The 22,810-nt window shown below is 48.1% G+C and overlaps 1 protein-coding gene across 1 annotated transcript in view; it reads right to left on the minus strand.

Annotated features, from left to right (window-relative positions):
* LOC144823935 (sperm-specific sodium:proton exchanger-like) overlaps window positions 1–22,810 on the minus strand; it is a 5,382,759-nt gene that overhangs the window by 572,377 nt on the left and 4,787,572 nt on the right. The window contains exon 21 of the mRNA XM_078682869.1: window positions 12,487–12,675. Within this exon, the coding sequence (XP_078538995.1) occupies window positions 12,487–12,675 (189 nt within the window). The remainder of the gene's footprint in view (window positions 1–12,486; window positions 12,676–22,810) is intronic.

Below are 22,810 nucleotides of genomic sequence, written 5' to 3' on the forward strand. Positions count from 1 at the left end.
ATATCAACAGAACATATTCGTAAGAAAAAAGTTAACTTATTTCTCATATACTCGCATTTTCATGTACAGAGTAGCAATGAGAAAGAACAGCGTATTATATAATTCAAACTATTTAGTTATATTTTACATAATCAGGAGCTTGTAAGCAAATGTAATTACCATGAGAACAAAAGGCTCTTTCCAAGAGTTAGAAAGAGGCTTACCTTAATGGACAAGGTGACGAAGCACCGCCTGGCCCACAGCTGCGTCTGCATTTTGTGTGGATTCCAGGCAGTGGTGCTGCATGAAGGTATGAGTGGTCCTTCAGGATGACAAGTCTTTTCCAGAGTCACTCCAATGAAGAGGGCAGCTGACATGACTACTGCTCCGGTGGAGTGGGCTTTCGTTCATCTGTCCAAAGACTTGTTAGCCTTGACGTGACAGAACTGTATCGCCGCCGAAATCTATCTTGCGATAGTAGCTTTCGTTATTGCAGTCCCTTCTATGCTTTGGCTATAGGCCACTAGTAAATAATCAATTTTCCAACTACCCTTCGTTCTCCTAAGGTAGAATTTAAGGCAACGTTTTACATCATGCATATGTAATGCTTGCTCTGCTGGCGCTGATGGTTGCGGGAAGCAGTAACAGAGTATGATTAAGGTGGAATCGAGATGGTACTTTAGGAATAAATATAGGATAAGTCCTTAGAATCACAGCATCTTCCTTGAGCAGTAAAAAAGGCTTCTGGATGGTGAAAGTTTGAATTTCACTCATCCTTCTGGCTGAGGTGAGTGCCAGCAAAAGAGTGACTTTCCATGTTAGGAACTTCAACTCAGCTATATGAATTGGCTCGAACGGTCGTTTCATGAGTTGTGCCTGGTCCTCATTGAAATTCCATTCTGGGGGAGGTACTCGGACTGGAGGAAAAGTGTGGAAAAGCCCTTTCATAAATTGCTTAACCAAACTTGAGGCACAAAGAGAGGGGACACTGGAAGCTCCTCTATAACAAGAGATGGAGGCTAGATGCACCCTAACTGAGGTGAAAGCTAAACCAGATTTTGCCAAAGAGAGGTGATATGGCAAAATCTGTCACAGGGGTGCTTGAAATGGATGCAGCCATTTAATTGGCACCAAACACAGAACCTTTTCCATTTCAACTTGTACATTTAGTTGGTACTTTCCACTCTAGATTTTGTGAGGATATCTCTACATTCCTGCAAAAGGTTAATGTCCCTAAAACCAGGAACTCACGAGCCAGGCATGCTAGTGCAGAGACTCTGGATTCAGATGGTACACCTGCCCGTTGCCCCTGGTCAGGAGATATGGGACAGCTGCTGACATATGGGTCTGGTTTATGACCAATGAAGGATTTCTGGGAACCAGTGTTGCCAGTGCCATCTGGGCGCAATGAGCATGAGGTGGCAAACCTCCCGCTTTTTTTGGTCAACACTCTGGTGATCAATGGGATGGGGGAATGGCGTAGGCATACATCCCTGACCATCACTTCAAAAGAGCATTGCCCTGAGACCCTGGGAATAGGACTGGCATTTGCCATTGATGTCTGTAGCAAACAGGTCCAGTGCTGGTTTTACCCATAGTGCAAGTATTCCGTCCAGTTGGTATTAACTGAGTTCCCATTCATGGCAATTGTCTATAGCTCAGCTGAGAGCATCGACTAGTGTGTTGTGAAAGCCTGGGATGTGCTCGGCCCTGAGAGAAATTCCATACTCTGTTGTCCACTTCCAAAGCTCTTGCGCTCCCTGCAAAAGCATGAGAAATGTGGTTCTCCCTTGCTTATTTATTTAGAACATACTGGTCGTATTGTCTGTATGGAACAATACGGAGGCACCTCCTATCCTTGGTTGAAAGCACTATAAAGAGAGGAATATAGCCTTGCACTCCAGGCTGTTGATGTGCCTTTGTTTTAGAATTGGACCATTTGCCTTGAATTTGGAGGTCCTGCAAGTGACCGCTCCAGCCTTCCATGGAGGTATCTGTTGCCAGAATGTAGTCTGGGATCGCTTGCAGGAAAGTGAGGGCCAGATGTAGGTATCCAAATACCGGTCGGTAACGGCTGAAAATACCGATTTTCGGCCGTTACTGACCGGTATTTGGATACTGAGATGTAGAGCATCTCAAAATACAGATTCGGTAATTTTACAGAATCGGTAATTTTACCGAATCGGTAAATTTACCGAATCGGTAAATTTACCGAATCTGTATTTTGAGATGTAGGTGGCACTGTAAACAGTGCCACAGGGCTTTAGGGATTCGTTATTTACCACCAACTAGTAGTTGGTGGTAAATAACGAATACCTGTGTATATGCAAATCTGTGTATGTACACCTGTGCCATGTGACAGACATACATGCCCTTAGGTCATGTATGTGTGCCACATGGCACACAAGCACTAATCAGGGGTGCAACAGGGTGTCAAAGTGACACCCTGCCACCCTTGCATTTTTCGGTATTTACTGAATCGGTAATTACCGATTCGGTATTTGCCATTCATTCCTATGGGCCTACAGGCCTCTAGGAATGAATGGCAATTACCTAATCGGTAACTACCAATTCGGTGATTACCGAATCTTACCGATTTGGTAAAAATACCGAATTATTACCTACATCTAATTTACCGATTCTAAAATACCGAATCGGTAAAATTCGGTATTTTAGAATCGGTAATTTGTTTTTACCTACATCTAGCTCTGAGTCCTTTAGAAAGGTTTGGTCTGTCGTACCACCATTGCACTGCTGATTTCATGGCTTGGGTAACCCGAAGGATGTCTTCAAAGGGTCCCGACATTTGTAGCCACTCTTTCTGAAGTTCCTCTTGGAGAGGTCTCATCTTGAGCCTGGCTAAGGGCACTAGGTCTATCGCTGATCAGCACATTCCTAGAGGCGATTTGTACCTCTTCACTTAAATGGACTCTCTTTTTTAAATGGTGATAGCCAACTGTCATAGACGGATTTGCGTTCTTACGATAGAAAGGCTTTGCATTGACTCTATCCAACCTAGCTCCCAGCAATGGTGCTATCTGACTGGGAATAAATGAAGACTTTTTGAGGTTCACTGTCAACCCCAGCTTATTGAACAGTTGAAGACAAGCGTTCGTGGTTCTGGTCATCTGACTTGCTATTGGTACCTTCAGCAGCCAGTCGTCCAAGGATGGGAATACTAGGTGACCTTGAGAATGTAGGACTGCGGCAACTGGTGCGACACACTTTGTAAATATTCTGGCACCGATCTGAGGTAGAAGGGAAGGACCCACGGTTTAGTAGTGGGTACCAGCTACTGTAAACCTGAGGAATGTTCGATGCTTACGATGGATGGGGATGTGGAAGTATGCGTCTTCCAAATCGAGGGAGATCATGACGTCTCCTTTCTTGAGTTGACGCAGGATCTCAGCCAGGGTTACCATCCTGAATGTTTGTATACTTAGGAACTTGTTTAGCTTTCTGAGATCTAGTATTGGTCTCCACTGCTCTGTCTTCTAGATTAGTAGGAAGAAATGGGAATAGAAACCCTGACCCCTTTGCTGAGTTTGAATTTCCTCAATAACTCCTTTGGAGACCATGATTTTTGCCTCCTTGTGCAATAAGTGAAGACGAGGGGTAAGGGCTCCCTTGGGTGGAGTAGTTGGAGGTCTCTTCAAGAACTCCAGAGTATGGCTAAAGGCAATCAGATCCAGTGTCCATTGGTCCATTGTTATGTTCTTCCATTGCTGAAAGAAACTGGAAATGTACGCACCCGTGGGAGGGGATGAGAGTGGAGAGGAGCTGGTACCCTGTTTAGACCTTTGTTTCTATCTGTTATATCTGCCCTGGGTCAGTGTTCCTTTGTGGACCCCTGACAGGAGAAACCGGCCATAGAAGACTGGTGGTAGGTTTATAGGTTTGACAATATTGCAGTTGATAGGGTTGATATTGTTGTGCCCTCTGATGATTGCCTCTGTATGAGGTGAATCTGCACTCTTTTGCTTCTCTAAAAGGCGTCTTTCTGTACCGGAGGATAACTAAAGACTTTGCTGTATCGGTGTCAGTCTTTATGGATAACAGCACCGCATCAATATGAGAGAGAGAACACTGGCGATATCGTGGCAGGGGTTTTCATAATTTTCTATATCCGTAGGAAAGTTGGCTCTGCTTTAATTATTACCCGCACTTTTTGCTGGTGTTGTTCTGTTTGTGACTAATCTGACTGGGATCTTGCTAATCAGGACCCCAGTATCTGTGCTTTCTCCCTAAATGTAACAGTGGTAAGTACTTTGGTACCTTCCCATTTGGCTACTGCTGTACACATGTGAGTACCTAGTATATTGTACTAAGGTACCCAGGGCATAGGTACACCAGAGGTCTCCCATTGGCAGCATTATTTATTACGCCACCCATGAGAGACCACTCAAACTGTGACTCCAGGCCTGCCATTGCAGCCTGTGTAAGCTGGTGCTGGCACCACTTACGACATCTACAAGGATCCTCATATCTGAGGTCACTGCACTAAAAACCTATAGGTTACCCCTAAAGCAGGCCTTTCAATCTTGAAGGCAGAGTGCGAGGTTATAGTTATAGGGTGCCCTGCATGAGCAGGACACCCCCTAAAAACCCAGAGTTGAGTCTCCAGGCTTTGTAAGTGCGGTCAGCTATTTTGCTACATATAGTGGCCATGCGTCATTACTCAGTGGCTAACCATATATTGGCAGTGCCGAACCTGGGCATGTTTGGTATCATGTTGGAATCATGCCCCAACACCGTTCCCAGTGTCAGAGGTATGATTCCATGCACTAGGGGGCTCCTCGGGAAGCCCTCAGTGCTCCAGGTAACAGCCTTTCAGGGTCTGCCAACAAGCTAGTGCTGCTACTGACCCCAGACCCAATTCTGCCCTCCTGCTGCTGAGCTGAGCTCGAGCAAAAGAATGTAGAACAACAGGGTTCCTGTCACAGGGAGATGTGACCACCTCCCAGACAGGACTTATTGTATTGGCTGGGTTGGGGGCGCTTGCCAGCACCACCAGACTGATTTGAAGGGCACATATGGCGCCCTACTTGCATACTCCAGTTTGAGACAGTTCAGTAAGCCGTTGGCCCCTGCTCTGGCTCGAAACTGGACAAAGTAGTATACCCCCTCTGTCTAGCCACTCCTCTGGGAGGGACCCATGAATTGTCCCAACCCTTCCCCCAGGGTACTTAAGGGCTTACCTGTGGGTGGCTCTTCAGATTCGTTGTGAGACAAGATTCAAATCTGAAACCACTCCAACTTCGATTGTCTGGGCGCCTTGGGCTTCGCTGAACTTCACCTGGAACCAAGACTGCACCAAGGAAGACTCCTGCTGCTCCGGGTCTCGCTGTTCTGCAAGCCTTCTTCGTCTGTGCCTGTGCTTCATCCAGGTTCGTACATTGGCGGAAAAGGCCTTTTTTCAGACATAATGAAGAAAAGATATCCACAAATAAATTCCAGAAGTTTGAAGAAAGAACTGAGTGGAACTCAGGGAGACTCCCTTCACACACAAGGTGCGATGAAAACCTGAGGGAAATTGCCTCTGCTGGGGGAGTTATAGAGGGTGCTAGCAGCTGATTGTCTGCATTCAACATTTGTTCCTTTTTTAAAAAGGACATAGACAGGCTATTTAAAACATAAGTCAGGGCCATTATAGACTATGGCATTATTTAAATACTGCTTGATTATGTTAACGTGAGACTCCCATTTTGAGGATGGGGAATGATTCAAGCATGTGAATCTATGAAAGATACCCCATTACTGGATATCGAATGCTTAAGCACATGACCTCTAGAACCGATGTCACGCATAACACTATCCCTGTTACTTCGATCCTCCCAGCCCAAAATTTCCCAGATGCCTCTGACGATTTGGCATGGATCTCCATTTTTACCAAATTTATTGCTGCCTTTAATAAATGTATTTCTCCAGTAAGGGAGAAACTTGACAAGCTTGGTGCTAACAATGACAAAATCTCCAAACTTTGTCATTGTCATCTCAAGCCTTCTCCCATCGAACCAGCTCCTGTTGCCACCTCAATAGCCAGGTCCTTCTAATTTCCTAAGTTGCCCAAACCCATTAAAACTTGCAGAATTGCTCTTCATTCAGTAGGTAGCCAACCCTGTAGCAGTACTGCTCCAATGGATTCGAGGGAGTCTGCTCACTCAATTATATCACCCCGCTTCTTATGCTGACCATCCATGTGTTTCTCAGGTTCACCCAGTATTTGCCAAGAGAGAGGTCATTATTCATCTGCCACTTGCTGCAACTTCCTATGTAGCTGTGATTGGGAATGTATCACCTTTGACCTGCAGCGTGAGTGAGTCCTTCGACCAGTTAAAAAACAAGGTGACCCATTGGATTGGCTCACACTCCAATTTAGGTTACCATATCCAGGAGCAGATAAACATGGTGAGAAGAATGAGGTGGCTGGGGAAAGATGTGAAAGCCTATGAAGGGGACTCTTTGGTGGTCAATTTTACTTGTCCTAAGGACGCCGCACATGTTTTGGTAGTTGTCAGCTCCTGCCGACCTGGCAAATCCGGCAATTCAGATGCTGCCGCTGGGTTTCTTTTACAGGCGGTTGTTTGCCCGGCACATGGACACAAGTGGGTCACCTGGGTTGCTCACTGTTCTCGAAGTTTCCTAAATCACGTCTTTGGTGTTTGTTAATTGATGTGCCCCTCTTAGAAACCTTGATTCCTGTGACTGACTCAATTTCCATGTTTCATCACTAATTCCTGACACCCCCTCTGCTGACAGTTCTTTTACTCTCTCTTTGGATGGCCCTGCCTCTTGCCACTGTAATGACTTTCATTTAGTAAGCTGAAACATTGCTGGACTTACTTCTAAATTTAAGGATCCGAACTGTCATTTATTTATCAGGAAATATAATGTAGTAAGTTGACAGTCATCATGGGAGACCATGAATCGATTCTCTTTGGAGGGATATAATCAATCAATCAATTAATAAATCAATCAAAGCATTTGCACAGCACAATACTTACCCTTGAGGGTCTCAATGCACTAAGGGGTGGGGGAAAGCTGCTACTGTTCGAAAAGCCAGGTCTTGAGGAGTCTTCTGAAAGTCAGTAGGTCTTGCATCTGCCGTAGGTGGATGGGGAGGGTGTTCCATGTCTTGGCAGTAACGTGGGAGAATGATCTGCCGCCCGCGGTCACTCTTCAGGTGCGGGGGACAGTGGCAAGGGCATGGTCGGCAGAGCAGAGCTGGCGGGTGGGTGTGTAAAAGCTGAGTTGGCTGTTGAGGTATGCGGGTCCGGGGTTGTGGAGTGCTTTGTGTGCATGGGTGAGGAGCAAGAAGGTTATCCTCTTGTTGACGGGGAGCCAGTGCAGGTCTCTCAGGTGGGGTGTGAAGTGGCTGCGGCGGGGGATGTCGAGGATCAGGCGTGCGGAGGTGTTCTGGATGTGTTGGAGCCGAATCAGGAGTTTGGCCGAGGTTCCTGCGTAGAGGGCGTTTCCGTAGTCCAGTCTGCTGCTGACGAGGGCCTGGGTGACTGTCCTTCTCGTTTCGGTGGGGATCCTCTTGTAGATCCTGCGGAGCATGGGGAGGGTGTTGAAGCAGGAGCTAGAGATGGCGTTGACCTGCTTCGTCATGGGGAGGGTGGAGTCGAGGATGACCCCTAGGTTGCATGCGTGGTTGGTGGGCGTCGTTGGAGCTGTTCCTAGTGCGGTCAGCCAATAGGAATCATCCCGGACCAAGGGGGTGGATCCGAGGATGAGGACCTCCATCCTGTCTGAGTTCAGCTTCAGTCGGCTGTTTCTCATCCAGTCTGCAACACCCTTCACTCCTTCGTGATGGCTGGTTTTGGCTGTGTGGGGGTCTTTGGTGAGGGAGCGGATCAGCTGGGTGTCATCGGGCGTAGGAGATGATGTTGAGGTTGTGCAGTCGGGTGACGTGGGCGAGCAGTGCCATGTAGATGTTAAACAGCATTGGGCTGAGGGATGAGCCCTTGGGTATGCCGCAGATGATCTCGGTGGCTTCAGAGCGGAAAGGGGGAGACGGACGTTCTGTGTTTTGCCGGAGAGGAAGGAGGTGGTCCAGTCCAGGGCTTTCTCTTGGATCCCGGCGTCGTGGAGGCGTGTTCATAGCGAGCGGTGGCAGACTGTGTTGTAGGTGGCTGACAGGTCCAGAAGGATGAGCGCCGCGGTTTCTCCATTGTCTAGTAGGGTCCTGATGTCGTCGTTGGCGGCGATGAGGGCAGTTTCTGTACTGTGGTTGCTGCAGAACCCGGATTGGGACGGGTCCAGGATGCTGTTCTCCACGAGGAATCTGGTCAGTTGTTTGTTGACGGCCTTCTCGATGACCTTCACCGTGAACGGGAGCAGGGAGATAGGTCGGAAGTTCTTGAGGTCCTTGGGGTCCGCCTTGGGTTTCTTGAGCAAGGTGTTGATCTCGGCGTGCTTCCAGCTCTTCGGGAAGGTTGTTGTTTTCAAGGAGATGCTGATGGCTTTCCAGAGATGGGGTGCGATGGTGGTGCTTGCTTTGTTGAAGATGCGGTGTGGGCATGGGTCTGACGGGGAACCGGAGTGGACGGAGTTCATGATCTTGATGGTGTCTTCGTCGTTGATGTTGGTCCAGGAGATCAGGCATTGGTGCAGTTGGTTGCCGGGCGGTCGTGGCATTGAAGCTGTCGTGGATGTCTGCGATCTTGCGGTGGAAGAAGGTGACCAGCAAGTCGCACAGGTGTTGCAAAGGAGGGATGTCGTTGGTGTTGGCGCTGCGGTTGGAGAGTTCCTTCATGATGTTGAAGAGCTCTTTGCTGTTGTGTGCGTTGTTGTCTAGGCGGTCTTTGAAGGAGGCCTTTTTGGCGGATCTGATGGGGTGGTGGTGTCTGCGGGTGGCATTCTTGTGGGCTGCGTAGCTCTCTGGTGTTCGTTCATGGATCCAGTTTTTTTGTAGCTTTCAGCAGGTTTGCTTGGAGGCCTGGAGGTCTTCAGAGAACCAGCTTGCTTTCTTTCTGGTCTGGCTTTTGGACGGTTTCACGAGCGGTGCAAGAGTTATGGTGCAGTCGTCGATCCACTGTCTGAGGTTGCGGGCAGCGGGGTCACGGTCGGTCGGATCTGAGGGTGGGCTCAGGGTGAGGGTGGTGGTTAGCTGGTCTTCGGTGACTTTGCTAAAGCAGTGGAGAGGCATCTGCTGGGTGCGGTGGTGGGTTTCTGGAAGGTGAAGTGTATGCAAAGGTCGTCGGTCCAGTGGAGTTCGGTGGTGTGACTGAAGAAGACGTGGGAGCTAGCTGAGAAGATGGGGTCGAGCTTCTGGCCAGCGCAGTGGGTGGGTGTTGTGACGAGTTGTCTGAGTCCGAGGTTGGCGAGGTTGGCGAGCAGGGTGGAAGAGTTTGAGTCGATGTTGTTCTCGAGGTGGAAGTTCAGGTCCCAAAGGAGGATGTAGTCCGTGGAGGCGAGGGCATGTATGCTGGCGAAGTCGGCGATGGAGTCACTGAACTGTGGTCGGGATCCGGGGGGTCTGTAGACAAGTGTTCCTCTGAGGGTGGTGTTGGGGTTGGTGTGGATCTGGAAGTGCAGGTGTTCGGCGGTGCTTAGGGTGTCATAGGTGTTTGTCGAGATTTTGAGAGTGTTCCTGTGGACAATGGCAATTCCTCCTCCCACTCCGTTGGTGCGGTCCTTGCGGGTGATTTTGTAGCCTTTCGGGATGGCTATGGCGATGTCCGGCACCGAGGAGGGGTTCAGCCAGGTCTCCATCAGGAAGGCGACGTCTGGGGAGTATAAAGCATACTTTGCCCCAGCTGTTGCTTAGACCTCTGGCCCGGCTTGAATTATCCTCTAGCTCTCTAGTTTTACAAGCACTAAGGATGACACTGCCTGGCTCTCCTGTATTTTATCTACTGTATTTTTATAATGCAATGGGTTTACCGAACTCTTCTAATATCACTCCTGGGTTCTTTTTATCAAATCTCTATCTGACAAAGGTGGCAGCCTGCCTGATCTAATCATGGCTGGTGATTTCAAAATGCACCTTTGCGAGTGCCCTCTTGCCATTAAGAGTGAAAAGCCTCCATGTAGGATCCAGATGGGCTCACACATGGAGCACACAAGGGACGGTACAGAGTTAAATAATATTTCAAATCGTAACAACTTAGTCTTCTCTCAGGACAAGCAGGCTTATGCTTCAAGTCCACAAATTCTTCATACTTTCACTGTCAGGGGATTTCAACCATCAAAGATTGTATTTTTGTCTCTACCCCTGATTTTTTATTGATGTCTAGGTTTAATATTCTACACAGTGTTTTCAGTGACCTCAATCTGGTTTTCCAACAGCCCATTTTATCTAGCGCTCAAAGATCACTCTGTGTCCATTCTCTCACTGATCAGGGAAGGCGCATAAGCTGGGGGATGGTGGAGCCCCAATGAATTTGCTAATTGTTTAGATATGCTTGCCAATGATCAATCGATATTAGAGCCTCCCGGGACCATTGGGAACAAGGTAGCTGCGCTCTTATTTCTCCCAGTAACTAACCTAACTCCCCCTGACCCTAGATGGTTCAACTCCGGATGCTCAAAGGCCCTAAGGACTTTAAATAGAGCGTTAGAAGCTAGTCCCAGAGAGCGAATTTTTGTTGCCATCTCTTGTATAAATTACGAATCTGAGCTAAAGAGATGCAAAGATGATCTCAGAGTACAAGCTTGGGACGACCTAGAACGAGCAAGCACATGGAAAAGTAGCTCAACCTTCTGGCGCATTGTTATTCAAGCATGTTGTGCACAGGCTAATGATGCTACCATATGCCACCCTTTTGATGCTAACCAATAGTTTGCCCATTTTGAAGGAATATAAATAACTATTCGTCCATATACACATCTTTGCTTGTCCTGAATCTCTTCACCTGGCCGTAATGGACTGCATGTCAGCTTTTCAAAGGGTTAACTGGGATAAATTGTTGGGTATCCTTCTTGGGATGGGGTGGACCTTCAAGCTCACACCACAGCATCAGTTAGGTATTCAAGTCAGACAGCACACACCGATTATTTTAAGTTGGAAAAAGGGTCTGTCAAGGGTGCATATTAGCCCCTTTTTTCACCCTTTATATTAATAGTCTCGTGCATGCTTTGCTGCCATCTATGGTTGATTGACCTCACCTAGGAACCCGCTCGCTCCCTGTCCTGCTATACTCGGATGACACAGTTTTGAAGGTAAGGCCTGCCAAGGGACTGCAAACTCTATTGAACACCTTTGTTACCTTTATGGATAAGCTTGACGTGGGAGTCAATTTCTCTAAATCCTTTGTGATGGTGGCGGGTCTTAGCTTGACTAAGATTCAATGTTTTAGCATAATTGCACATAATTGCTAAGGTCAAGGCTTTCCCATACTTAGGTCTCTTGTTTGATTTCAACATGACATGGACCCCTCTTGTGTCAGCTAAGCATGAGAAGCTACTCAGATCCGTTGCCACAGTTTTCCATTTTGCGTCAAGGTTTAGTAGCAAACCCCTTAGGACCCTGGTGCAGATTTATCAAGCTGAATGCATTTTCAACGGCTTCATACAGAAGGGATATTTAGGGTTAAATTACACTTAACCGCTTTCAGATTACTGAAACAACTTTTTGCTGCAGTTATTATGTGTTCCTCAAAGTGTCCCATCCGTGTGTGCTCATGAAGAGCTGGGTGTAGGTTACTAGAGCTATTTATTAGCCCTCCGCCCTTTGTTGGGCTGGATTAGACTGTGGACCAAGGAGGAACTAAGTCTGAATAGGTTGATGTTAAAGGATTGTCTTTCGCTTGATTTTGCTCTCAAAATCCCTTGGATTAAATATATTAAGGATTCTTTTCTGCATCTGGGTCTTTTGTAGTAACCCTGAGAGTATATGCGAAGTGGATAGAATCTGGATGAAGGACAACTTTTGAAGAGATTTCTGTATAGAGAGGAATTGGAACTATTGAAGCCCCCGGTTTGGAGGTAAGTGTTGTTGAGAACAATACAGATGATGAAGGTCTGCCATGCCCTAGTTAGAAATAACAGAGAAGGTTTTTTGCTCACCAGGTTCAGATTAAATCTTCAACACTTACTGATAGCTTCACCAGAGGATGTAATACTCTTGGATCTATGGGTCCCTGCAGCTGCAACAATGTGTATCCGCATGATACCCTTCACTTTGTGATGTTCTCTAAAAGTGAGTCCTGTTGGCATTGGCACATGTTTGTTTTCTGTACTGAGGACATGAACTCTGGCAAGTACTGAGACCTAAAAACAGTGAGATCCTTGAACAGGAACATGATCAAAAAATATTGGGTACTATTTCATGTACAACGCTGCACTTTTTTCATCCACAGCCATAACTACTCAGGGGCTTGGGTACCCTGGGGCCAGAGTACTACCAAAACTCAGATAAAACATTCTTTATTCACTTTGTCGATTGTTTTTAAAAAAAACATTTTGCTTTTCACATTATAATTTGTAATTTGAAAAGGTAGCATAGTGGCAAAGTATGTACATATGTCTGCTTATTGTACTTAAAATAATAAGTATTCATACCTGATGGGATGTTCTGGGTATAACACAGGGTGCATAATACGGTACCAGAAGTTGGCAGTCTTTTAAACTTCCATAAACCAGAATAACATCTTCCATGGTTCCATCATACACGTCCAGCTTCTTATTCAGTTCTACATCCTCCAAATGTGCATCAACAAGCCAGGAATACAGCTTGTTTACTGTCCAACTCTGTAATGTTCCATTTAAGAAATATTAAGTTATCTCAACCACATACACGTTAAATATATTGTATTGTATTGTATTGTAATTGCATTTATATAGCGCTTACTATCCCTGACGAGGCGTCAAAGCGCTTTTTCGGCGAGGAGCACGCTACTCCGGGACCCATAGAGGATTAGTGTTGAATTAGTATAGTGAAACATGCAAGTACATTTTAAGTGGTGGATAGGTTAGCCAGTTAATTGGATTTGGAATGATAGCAGAAGGATAGAGGAGGACAAAGGTTTGTATTTATATATTGCTTGTTGACGCACGCTATTCAGGAAGCCTACAAAGGATTAGTGGTGAATTAATATGGTGAAATATGAAGTAATATCAGTGGTGGATATTAGTCAGTTACTTGGAGTGAGAAGGTTAGCGGAGGGATAAAAGGGGAAGAAAGATTTGCATTCATATAGCACTTGTTACCCCTGATGGGTGTTGAAGCGCTTTTCTGGCGAGTAGCACGCCACTCCAAACCCATAAAGGATTACTGTTGAAAATTAGTATAGTATAAAAAAAGTGAGTTATTTGAGTAGTGGATATGTTATTCAGTTATTTGGGTAGTATATTAGTATAGTTTAATATGGAATTTGAGAAGTGAACATGTTAGTCTGTTAATTTCGATTGAAAAGGATAGTGTTGGGATAAAAGAGTGAAGGATTTTTTTTAGGTCTTAGCAGTAGGAGGAGGCTTTTGGGTGAGTAAGAAGGAGTTTTGGAGGGGAGGACTCAGAGGGAAGAGTTTAGAAAGGTTTGTTTTAGAGGATTGGTATAGTAAAAGAGGTGTCAGATGATGCAAGGAGGGGTATAGTAGGAGAGAGTCTAGAAAGGGTTATTTTGGCAATCATAGTAGTGGTATGGGGTTTGGTATTGGGCATTTATGGCCCTAGTCCAGACCAGTCTCGAACAGGCTGAAGCAGGCAACTGCCCTTGTCCTCTCTGCCCTTAACAGGCTCAAACAGGCAACTGCCCTTGTCCTCTCTGCACTTCGCCTCGACGACCGGGCTGAGACGCCCTAACCCTGGCCTTTTTATAGCCCTAGTAATCAGGTGACCTCTTCCGCCAATTGGAACCCTAGCCCTAACACTATCCAAACACAACACTAGCCCTAATATCTAGAACCAATAGGAGACCAGGACCTCACAGCCAATCGTAGCCCTAGTCCAAGCACCCAATCAGTTAAAAAACCCTGATCTCTGTGTCCAATAAAGGAACTAGCCCTACCAGTAGTCCCAAAACAAGTCCATGCAACCAATGGCACAGGTAGCCCTAGTCCCTACTTCCAATAGAAAGCCTAACCCTACTCTAAGTCCCACACCTAGTCCAGCAACTAATCACACCAAAAGCCCTAATCGCTACTTCCAATTAAATGTCTAACCCTAGCCCTAGTCCCACCCTACTCCCAACAACCAATAACATAGGAAGCTCTAGTCCCTACTTCCAATAGAAATCCTAGCCCTAGCCCTAGTCCCAACCCTACAATGATTGAATCACAGACTCAAAAACCAATCAGAACCCTCAAATACCCAACCAATGAGGACATTAACCCTAATCCAATAGAAACACCAGATACAACCACCGATCAGTGTAGACATGTACCAACCACTATCAGACCATATAAGGTCCCAGCGATCTCAGACAAGGTTTGCTGGCCAGGGAGTTGGAAGCTGCTTCTCATGTTCAGAATCTCCTAGGAGAAAGACAGCTCAATCCACACTTTGGATTGCAACAGGTAAGGGGCTCACTAACTTGAAATATAACAATACTGTTTGAATAAAACTTTACTCCCTCTGCTGGCCAAACAACGAAGTGCACAGGCCCTAGTAAACACAGTCTAAACAGCTCACAGAAGCACCTTCTGATGTAGAAAATCCCTGTTGCTGGGGGGGAGGCAGGGGGGCTGGTTTCACTGGCTTGTGAACACAAAATGGTGGCTGGGAGTGCACTGTTTTAACATACAGGTCTTAGCACAGAGCAAAGGAGAAATTAGGAGGGAAAACAGAATTGTCACCAAGGAATGAGAGCGACAAACTACAGAGGTTGGACTGCAAATCCCACAATTCAACACGCTAAATGGAGGCAATCATGAGCAGGGAAAACCACAAGTTTAAAACACAACACAGGTGATCAAATATGCAATTACAGGCTGGCTTGTTTTTTTTTAAAGGTAAAATATCATGGTTGTAAGGAATTTCCTCATTTTGTATGGTCCCCTCCTAGTTTTTCGACTGATGCTGCTGTTTCTTTTACATGGAGTATCGCTGCGGCCTGCTAACCAGAACCGCTGTGACAGTGCCCTGACTCTAAAGTGCATGTCGAATTGGCTGTACCCAATTGGAAATCGTTAATTTACCTGTCTGTCCCTAGTAAATCGTAGAACTGTAGAGTGGTATGTGTAGATGTTCAAGATATCACAAGCAAGGGTGCAGATGGCACCCAGGTAAATGAGTGCCACACCACATTTCTTGGATATATATATGCCGAAATGCATCATGCCATAATGCTGTCCAATAAAGGTGTTCCTACGAGATTTTCCCCGTGTGGCCTCTACCACTGCTTCTGGAGGGGCTTGGAGTGAATTTTGCGCGTCAGCCAGAGATGCGAAAGAGGCCCCGTACTACAAGCTGGCTGGGGCTTTACTGGTTCTGCATCTGCAGCTGTGTTTCGTCCAAGGTATTGGGAACGCTCCAGCCCGCCTCGCAGTACAAGCAAAACAAGGGCCGCTGCCAGGAGCAGCCTATGACTGCACAGGAGGTGACATTCACTGTAATGGGAACCTACGCCCCGGTGGACACTTAACTGGGGGGCTGGTACGTATGCGGGGACCTGAGGGAACACTGGGACTTTACTATACGGGACTTTTGAATCACCGCGTCTTACCCTGCACAGCTCCAACCGACATAGGCATTATTTTTCAGGAGACCCCACGCAACACCTTACCAGGAATGGAGAATGCTGGGCGTTGCAGTCCGGTATTGTACTGCTTGTCGGTGTGCGGACACATGACCAGGGGCAGGGAGCACTCCCACCATTGGGTGAGTGCAGGACACCAGAAAAGGCGTGGCTGGTAAAAGATCTGAAGAGCAACGGCATCTGAGGAAGGCAAATTAATGCCGAAATGCATCATGCCATAATGCTGTCCAATAAAAGTGTTCCTTCGAGATTTTCCCCGTGTGGCCTCTACCTCTGCATCTGGAGGGGTTTGGAGTGAATTTTGCGCGTCAGCCAGAGATGCGAAAGAGGCCCCGTACTACAAGCTGGCTGGGGCTTTACTGGTTCTGCATCTGCAGCTGTGTTTTGTCCAAGGTATTGGGAACGATCCAGCCCGCCTCGCAGTACAAGCAAAACAAGGGCCGCTGCCAGGAGCAGCCTGTGACTACACAGGAGGTGACATTCACTGTAATGGGAACCTACAGCCCGGTGACACTTGACGGGGGGGCTGGTACGTATGCAGGGATCTGAGGGAACACTGGGACCTTACTATCCGGGACTTTTGAATCACCGCATCTTACCCTGCACAGCTGCAGTCGACATAGGCATTATTTTCCAGGAGACCCCACGCAACACCTTACCAGGAATGGAGAATGCTGGAAGTTGCAGTCCGGTATTATAATGCTTCTCGTGTGCGGACACATGACCAGGGGCAGGGAGCACTCCCACCAATGGGTGAGTGCAGGACACTAGAAAAGGCGTGGCTGGTAAAAGATCTGAAGAGCAGCGGCATCTGAGGAAGGCAAATTAATGCCGAAATGCATCATCCCATAATGCTGTCCAATAAAGGAGTTCCTTCGAGATTTTCCCCGTGTGGCCTCTACCTCTGCTTCTGAGGGGTTTGGAGTAAATTTTGCGCATCAGCCAGAGACGCGAAAGAGGCCCCGTACTACAAGATGGCTGGGGCTTTACTGGTTCTGCATCTGCAGCTGTGTTTTGTACAAGGTATTGGGAACGATCCAGCCCACCTCACAGTAGAAGCAAAACAAGGGCCGCTGCCAGGAGCAGCCTGTGACTGCACAGGAGGTGACATTCACTGTAATGGGAACCTACAGCCCGGTGACACTTGACGGGGGGGGGGGTGGTACGTATGCAGGGACCTGAGGGAACACTGGGACCTTACTATCCGGGACTTTTGAATCACCACATCTTACCCTGCACAGCTGCAGTCGACATAGGCATTATTTTCCAGGAGACCCCACGCAACACCTTACCAGGAATGGAGAATGCTGGAAGTTGCAGTCCGGTATTATAATGCTTCTCGTGTGCGGACACATGACCAGGGGCAGGGAGCACTCCCACCAATGGGTGAGTGCAGGACACTAGAAAAGGCGTGGCTGGTAAAAGATCTGAAGAGCAGCGGCATCTGAGGAAAACAAATTAATGCCGAAATGCATCATCCCATAATGCTGTCCAATAAAGGTGTTCCTTCGAGATTTTCCCCTTGTGGCCTCTACCTCTGCTTCTGGAGGGGTTTGGAGTGAATTTTGCGCATCAGCCAGAGACGCGAAAGAGGCCCGTGCTACAAGCTAGCTGGGGCTTTACTGGTTCTGCATCTGCAGCTGTGTTTTGTCCAAGGTATTGGGAATGCTCTATCCCGCCTCGCAGTACAAGCAAAACAAGGGCCACTGCCAGGAGCAGCCTGTGACTGCACAGGAGGAGACATTCACTGTAATGGGAACCTACGGCCCGGTGGACACTTGACTGGGGGCTGGTACATATGCGGGGACCTGAGGGAACACTGGGACCTTACTAATCGGGACTTTTGAATCACCGCGGCTCACCCTGCACAGCTCCAGCCGACATAGGCATTATTTTCCAGGAGACCCCACGCAACACCTTACCAGGAATGGAGAATGCTGGGAGTTGCAGTCCGGTATTGTACTGCTTCTCGGTGTGCGGACACATGACCAGGGGCAGGGAGCACTCCCACCAATGGGTGAGAGCAGGACACTAGAAAAGGCGTGGCTGGTAAAAGATCTGAAGAGCAGCGGCATCTGAGGAAGGCAAATTAATGCCGAAATGCATCATGCCATAATGCTGTCCAATAAAGGTGTTCCTTCAAAATTTTCCCCGTGTGGCCTCTACCTCTGCTTCTGGAGGGGTTTGGAGTGAATTTTGCACATCAGCCAGAGACGCGAAATAGGCCCCGTACTACCAGCTGGCTGGGGCTTTACTGGTTCTGCATCTGCAGCTGTGTTTCATCCAAGGTATTGGGAACGCTCCAGCCCGCCTCGCAGTACAAGCAAAACAAGGGCCACTGCCAGGAGCAGCCTGGGACTGCACAGGAGGTGACATTCACTGTAATGGGAACCTACAGCCCGGTGGACACTTGACTGGGGGGCTGGTACGTATGCGGGGACCTGAGGGAACACTGGGACCTTACTATCCGGGACTTTTGAATCACCGCGTCTTACCCTGCACAGCTCCAGCCGACATAGGCATTATTTTCCAGGAGACCCCACGCAATACCTTACCAGGAATGAAGAATGCTGGGAGTTGCAGTCCGATATTGTACTGCTTCTCGGTGTGCGGACACATGACCAGGGGCAGGGAGCACTCCCACCAATGGGTGAGTGCAGGACACTAGAAAAGGCAGGGCTGGTAAAAGATCTGAAGAGCAGCGGCATCTGAGGAAGGCAAATTAATGCCGAAATGCATCATGCCATAATGCTGTCCAATAAAGTTGTTCCTTCAAGATTTTCCCCTTGTGGCCTCTACCTCTGCTTCTGGAGGGGTTTGGAGTGAATTTTGCGCGTCAGCCAGAGACGCGAAAGAGGCCCCGTACTACAATCTGGCTGGGGCTTTACAGGTTCTGCATCTGCAGCTGTTTTTCATCCAAGGTATTGGGAACGCTCCAGCCCGCCTCGCAGTACAAGCAAAACAAGGGCCGCTGCCAGGAGCAGCCTGTGACTGCACAGAAGGTGACATTCACTGTATAGGGAACCTACGGCCCGGTGGACACTTGACTGGGGGGCTGGTACGTATGTGGGGACCTGAGGGAACACTGGGACCTTACTATACGGGACTTTTGAATCAACGCGTCTTACCCTGCACTGCTCCAGCTGACATAGGCATTATTTTCCAGGAGACCCTACGCAACACCTTACCAGGAATGGAGAAAGCTGGGAGTTGCAATCCGGTATTGCACTGCTTCTCGGTGTGCAGACACATGACCAGGGGCAGGGAGCACTCCCACCATTGGGTGAGTGCAGGACACTAGAAAAGGCGTGGCTGGTAAAAGATCTGAAGAGCAGCGGCATCTGAGGAAGCCAAAATAATGCCGAAATGCATCATGCCATAATGCTGTCCAATGAAGGTGTTCCTTCGAGATTTTCCCCGTGTGGCCTCTACCTCTGCTTCTGAAATGGTTTGGAGTGAATTTTGCGCGTCAGCCAGAGACGCAAAAGAGGCCCCATACTACAAGCTGGCTGGGGCTTTACTGGTTCTGCATCTGCAGCTGTGTTTTGTTCAAGGTATTCGGAACGCTCTAGCCCGCCTCGCAGTACAAGCAAAACAAGGGCCACTGCCAGGAGCAGCCTGTGACTGCACAGGAGGTGACATTCACTGTAATGGGAACCTACGGCCCGGTGGACACTTGACTGGGGGCTGGTATGTATGCGGGGACCTGAGGGAACACTGGGACCTTACTAATAGGGACTTTTGAATAACCGCGTCTCACCCTGCACAGCTCCAGCCGACATAGGCATTATTTTCCAGGAGACCCCACGCAACACCTTACCAGGAATGGAGAATGCTGGAAGTTGCAGTCCGGTATTGCACTGCTTCTCGGTGTGCGGACACATGACTAGGGGCAGGGAGCACTCCCACCAATGGGTGAGTGCAGGACACTAGAAAAGGCATGGCTGGTAAAAGATCTGAAGAGCAGCGGCATCTGAGGAAGGCAAATTATTGTCGAAATGCATCATGCCATAATGCTGTCCAATAAAGGTGTTCCTTTGAGATTTTCCCCATGTGGGCTCTACCTCTGCTTCTGGAGGGGTTTGGAGTGAATTTTGCACATCAGCCAGAGACGCGAAAGAGGCCCCGTACTACAAGCTGGCTGGGGCTTTACTGGTTCTGCATCTACAGCTGTGTTTCGTCCAAGGTATTGGAAACGCTCCAGCCCGCCTCGCAGTACAAGCAAAACAAGGGCCACTGCCAGGAGCAGCCTGTGACTGCACAGGAGGTGACATTCACTGTAATGGGAACCTACGGCCCGGTGGACACTTGACTGGGGGGCTGGTACATATGCGGGGACCTGATGGAACACTGGGACCTTACTATCCGGGACTTTTGAATTACCGCGTCTTACCCTGCACTGCTCCAGCCGACATAGGCATTATTTCGCAGGAGACCCTACGCAACACCTTACCAGGAATGGAGAATGCTGGGAGTTGCAGTCTGGTATTGTAATGCTTCTCGGTGTGCGGACACATGACCAGGGGCAGGGAGCACTCCCACCAATGGGTGAGTGCAGGACACTAGAAAAGGCGTGGCTGGTAAAAGATCTGAAGAGCTGCGGCATCTGAGGAAGGCAAATTAATGCCGAAATGCATCATGCCATAATGCTGTCCAATAAAGTTGTTCCTTCAATATTTTCCCCGTGTGGCCTCTACCTCTGCTTCTGGAGGGGTTTGGAGTGAATTTTGCGCGTGAGCCAGAGACGCGAAAGAGGCCCCGTACTACAATCTGGCTGGGGCTTTACTGGTTCTGCATCTGCAGCTGTGTTTCATCCAAGGTATTGGGAACGCTCCAGCCCGCCTCACAGTACAAGCAAAGCAAGGGCCGCTGCCAGGAGCAGCCTGTGACTGCACAGAAGGTGACATTCACTGTAATGGGAACCTACGGCCCGGTGGACACTTGACTGGGGGGCTGGTACGTATGTGGGGACCTGAGGGAACACTGGGACCTTACTACCTGGGACTTTTGCATCAACACGTCTTACCCTGCTCAGCTCCAGCTGACATGGGCATTATTTTCCAGGAGACCCTACGCAACAGCAAAAAGAGAACCGGTAGTGGTGCATCTAAAATGGAAGAGACCGCACATACACTATTGAGAGTCAAATAGTTAACAGTACTGGATTATTCATAGATCTTTAGTTTAGAAGACGGAGTGCTACATAGACCACTGTCCCCACTACCAAGAGAGACTGATGACAATCAAAGATTGGCAACATACAACTGAAAAGAAGGGGTCAAAGAGAGCACATTCCTAACACCCATGTGTACAATGAGAGTAATAAATCTCCTTGTCATTTCGCAATATATGGAAATTATCCTATCATGTCAACATTTAGACATAACAAACAAGCAGGACAGTTCAAATTGTCATTTTCTTTATTGGAAGATCCATAGGAGTGGACTTGACAAGCAACAGCCGACACGTGTTTCGTCAGTACTGCAGATCAGTACTGTGACTTTTTCAAGGCTATGCGAGTAGACCTAGTCACAGCGTCTCCCAGATTAGAGCAAATCCGTGTTGAAAGTATTAAAAAGTCAGGAACCATAGCAGTGTGAAAACAAGATGATCATGTAACTGTGAGGTACAAAATTCCTTATCGTCGAGCTCAGATCACTCGAGGTAATGGCTGTCAAATAAATGCACCAGAGGGCGTTCCTCTGAAATCACGAGGGCAAATGTCCTCTATATATAAAAGGTGAGTCATGCAGAATGTCTAAATAAAGAGCCCAAAAACCGGGATGATCAAAATTGTGTACCGGTCAATTTAGTTGAGACATCCTTAAATCAGCAGACTCAAACAAAAGAAGCCCCTCATAGTTGATTACAGCGTGCTATGGCTCAGCCCCACAACAAATAAGGAGCCGTGGCGTTAGAATAGACTCCACGTGGTAATGGAATCAGGAAAACAGACCCTACGCAACACCTTACCAGGAATGGAGAATGCTGGGAGTTGCAGTCCGGTATTGCACTGCTTCTCGGTGTGCGGACACATGACCAGGGGCAGGGAGCACTCCCACCATTGGGTGAGTGCAGGACACTAGAAAGGGTGTGGCTGGTAAAAGATCTGAAGAGCAGCGGCATCTCGGCATCTGAGGAAGCCAAATTAATGCCGAAATGCATCATGCCATAATGCTGTCCAATAAAGGTGTTCCTTCGAGATTTTCCCCGTGTGGCCTCTACCTCTGCTTCTGGAGGGGTTTGGAGTGAATTTTGCGCGGCAGCCAGAGGCGCGAAAGAGGCCCATACTACAAGCTGGCTGGGGCTTTACTGGTTCTGCATCTGCAGCTGTGTTTTGTCCAAGGTATTGGGAACGCTCCAGCCCGCCTCGCAGTACAAGCAAAACAAGGGCCGCTGCCAGGAGCAGCCTGTGACTGCAAAGGAGGTGACATTCACTGTAATGGGAACCGACGGCCCGGTGGACAGTTGACTGGGGGGCTGGTACGTATGCGGGGACCTGAGGGAACACTGGGACCTTACTATCTGGGACTTTTGAATCACCGCGTCTTACCCTGCACAGCTCCAGCCGACATAGGCCTTATTTTCCAGGAGATCTCACGCAACACCTTACCTGGAATGGAGAATGCTGGGAGTTGCAGTCCGGTATTGTACTGCTTCTCGGTGTGCGTACACATGACCAGGGGCAGGGAGCACTCCCACCAATGGGTGAGTGCAGGACACTAGAAAAGGCGTGGCTGGTAAAGGATCTGAAGAGCAGCGGCATCTGAGGAAGGCAAATTAACGCCAAAATGCATCATGCCATAATGCTGTCCAATAAAGATGTTCCTTCGAGATTTTCCCCATGTGGCCTCTACCTCTGCTTCTGGAGGGGTTTGGAGTGGATATATATATATATATATATGTATATATATATATGAACAGAAACTTCCTCCAAAAGAACGAAGCAGGAGCCCGAGGGGAACAGGTAAGACAGGCTTTATTGGTTGAAAGACAGTCCCAGTGGCGGTAGATGCATTTCGGCGTGATGCCTTCCTCAGTGCCCAACACCGGAAGCCTTCATCTGTGTTAGTTCATTTGTGCTGTTACTAATAAGTTGTTTACGTAGCCCGCTACTCCCCTTGGCAATTCAGCACACCTGTCTGCCTCAAAACCAAAGTGCCTGTCCTCGAGTCCCCTCAAGACGCCAC

The sequence above is a fragment of the Lissotriton helveticus genome, chromosome 3_1, assembly GCF_964261635.1.
Source record: "Lissotriton helveticus chromosome 3_1, aLisHel1.1, whole genome shotgun sequence".
Classification (NCBI taxonomy): Eukaryota; Metazoa; Chordata; class Amphibia; order Caudata; family Salamandridae; genus Lissotriton; species Lissotriton helveticus.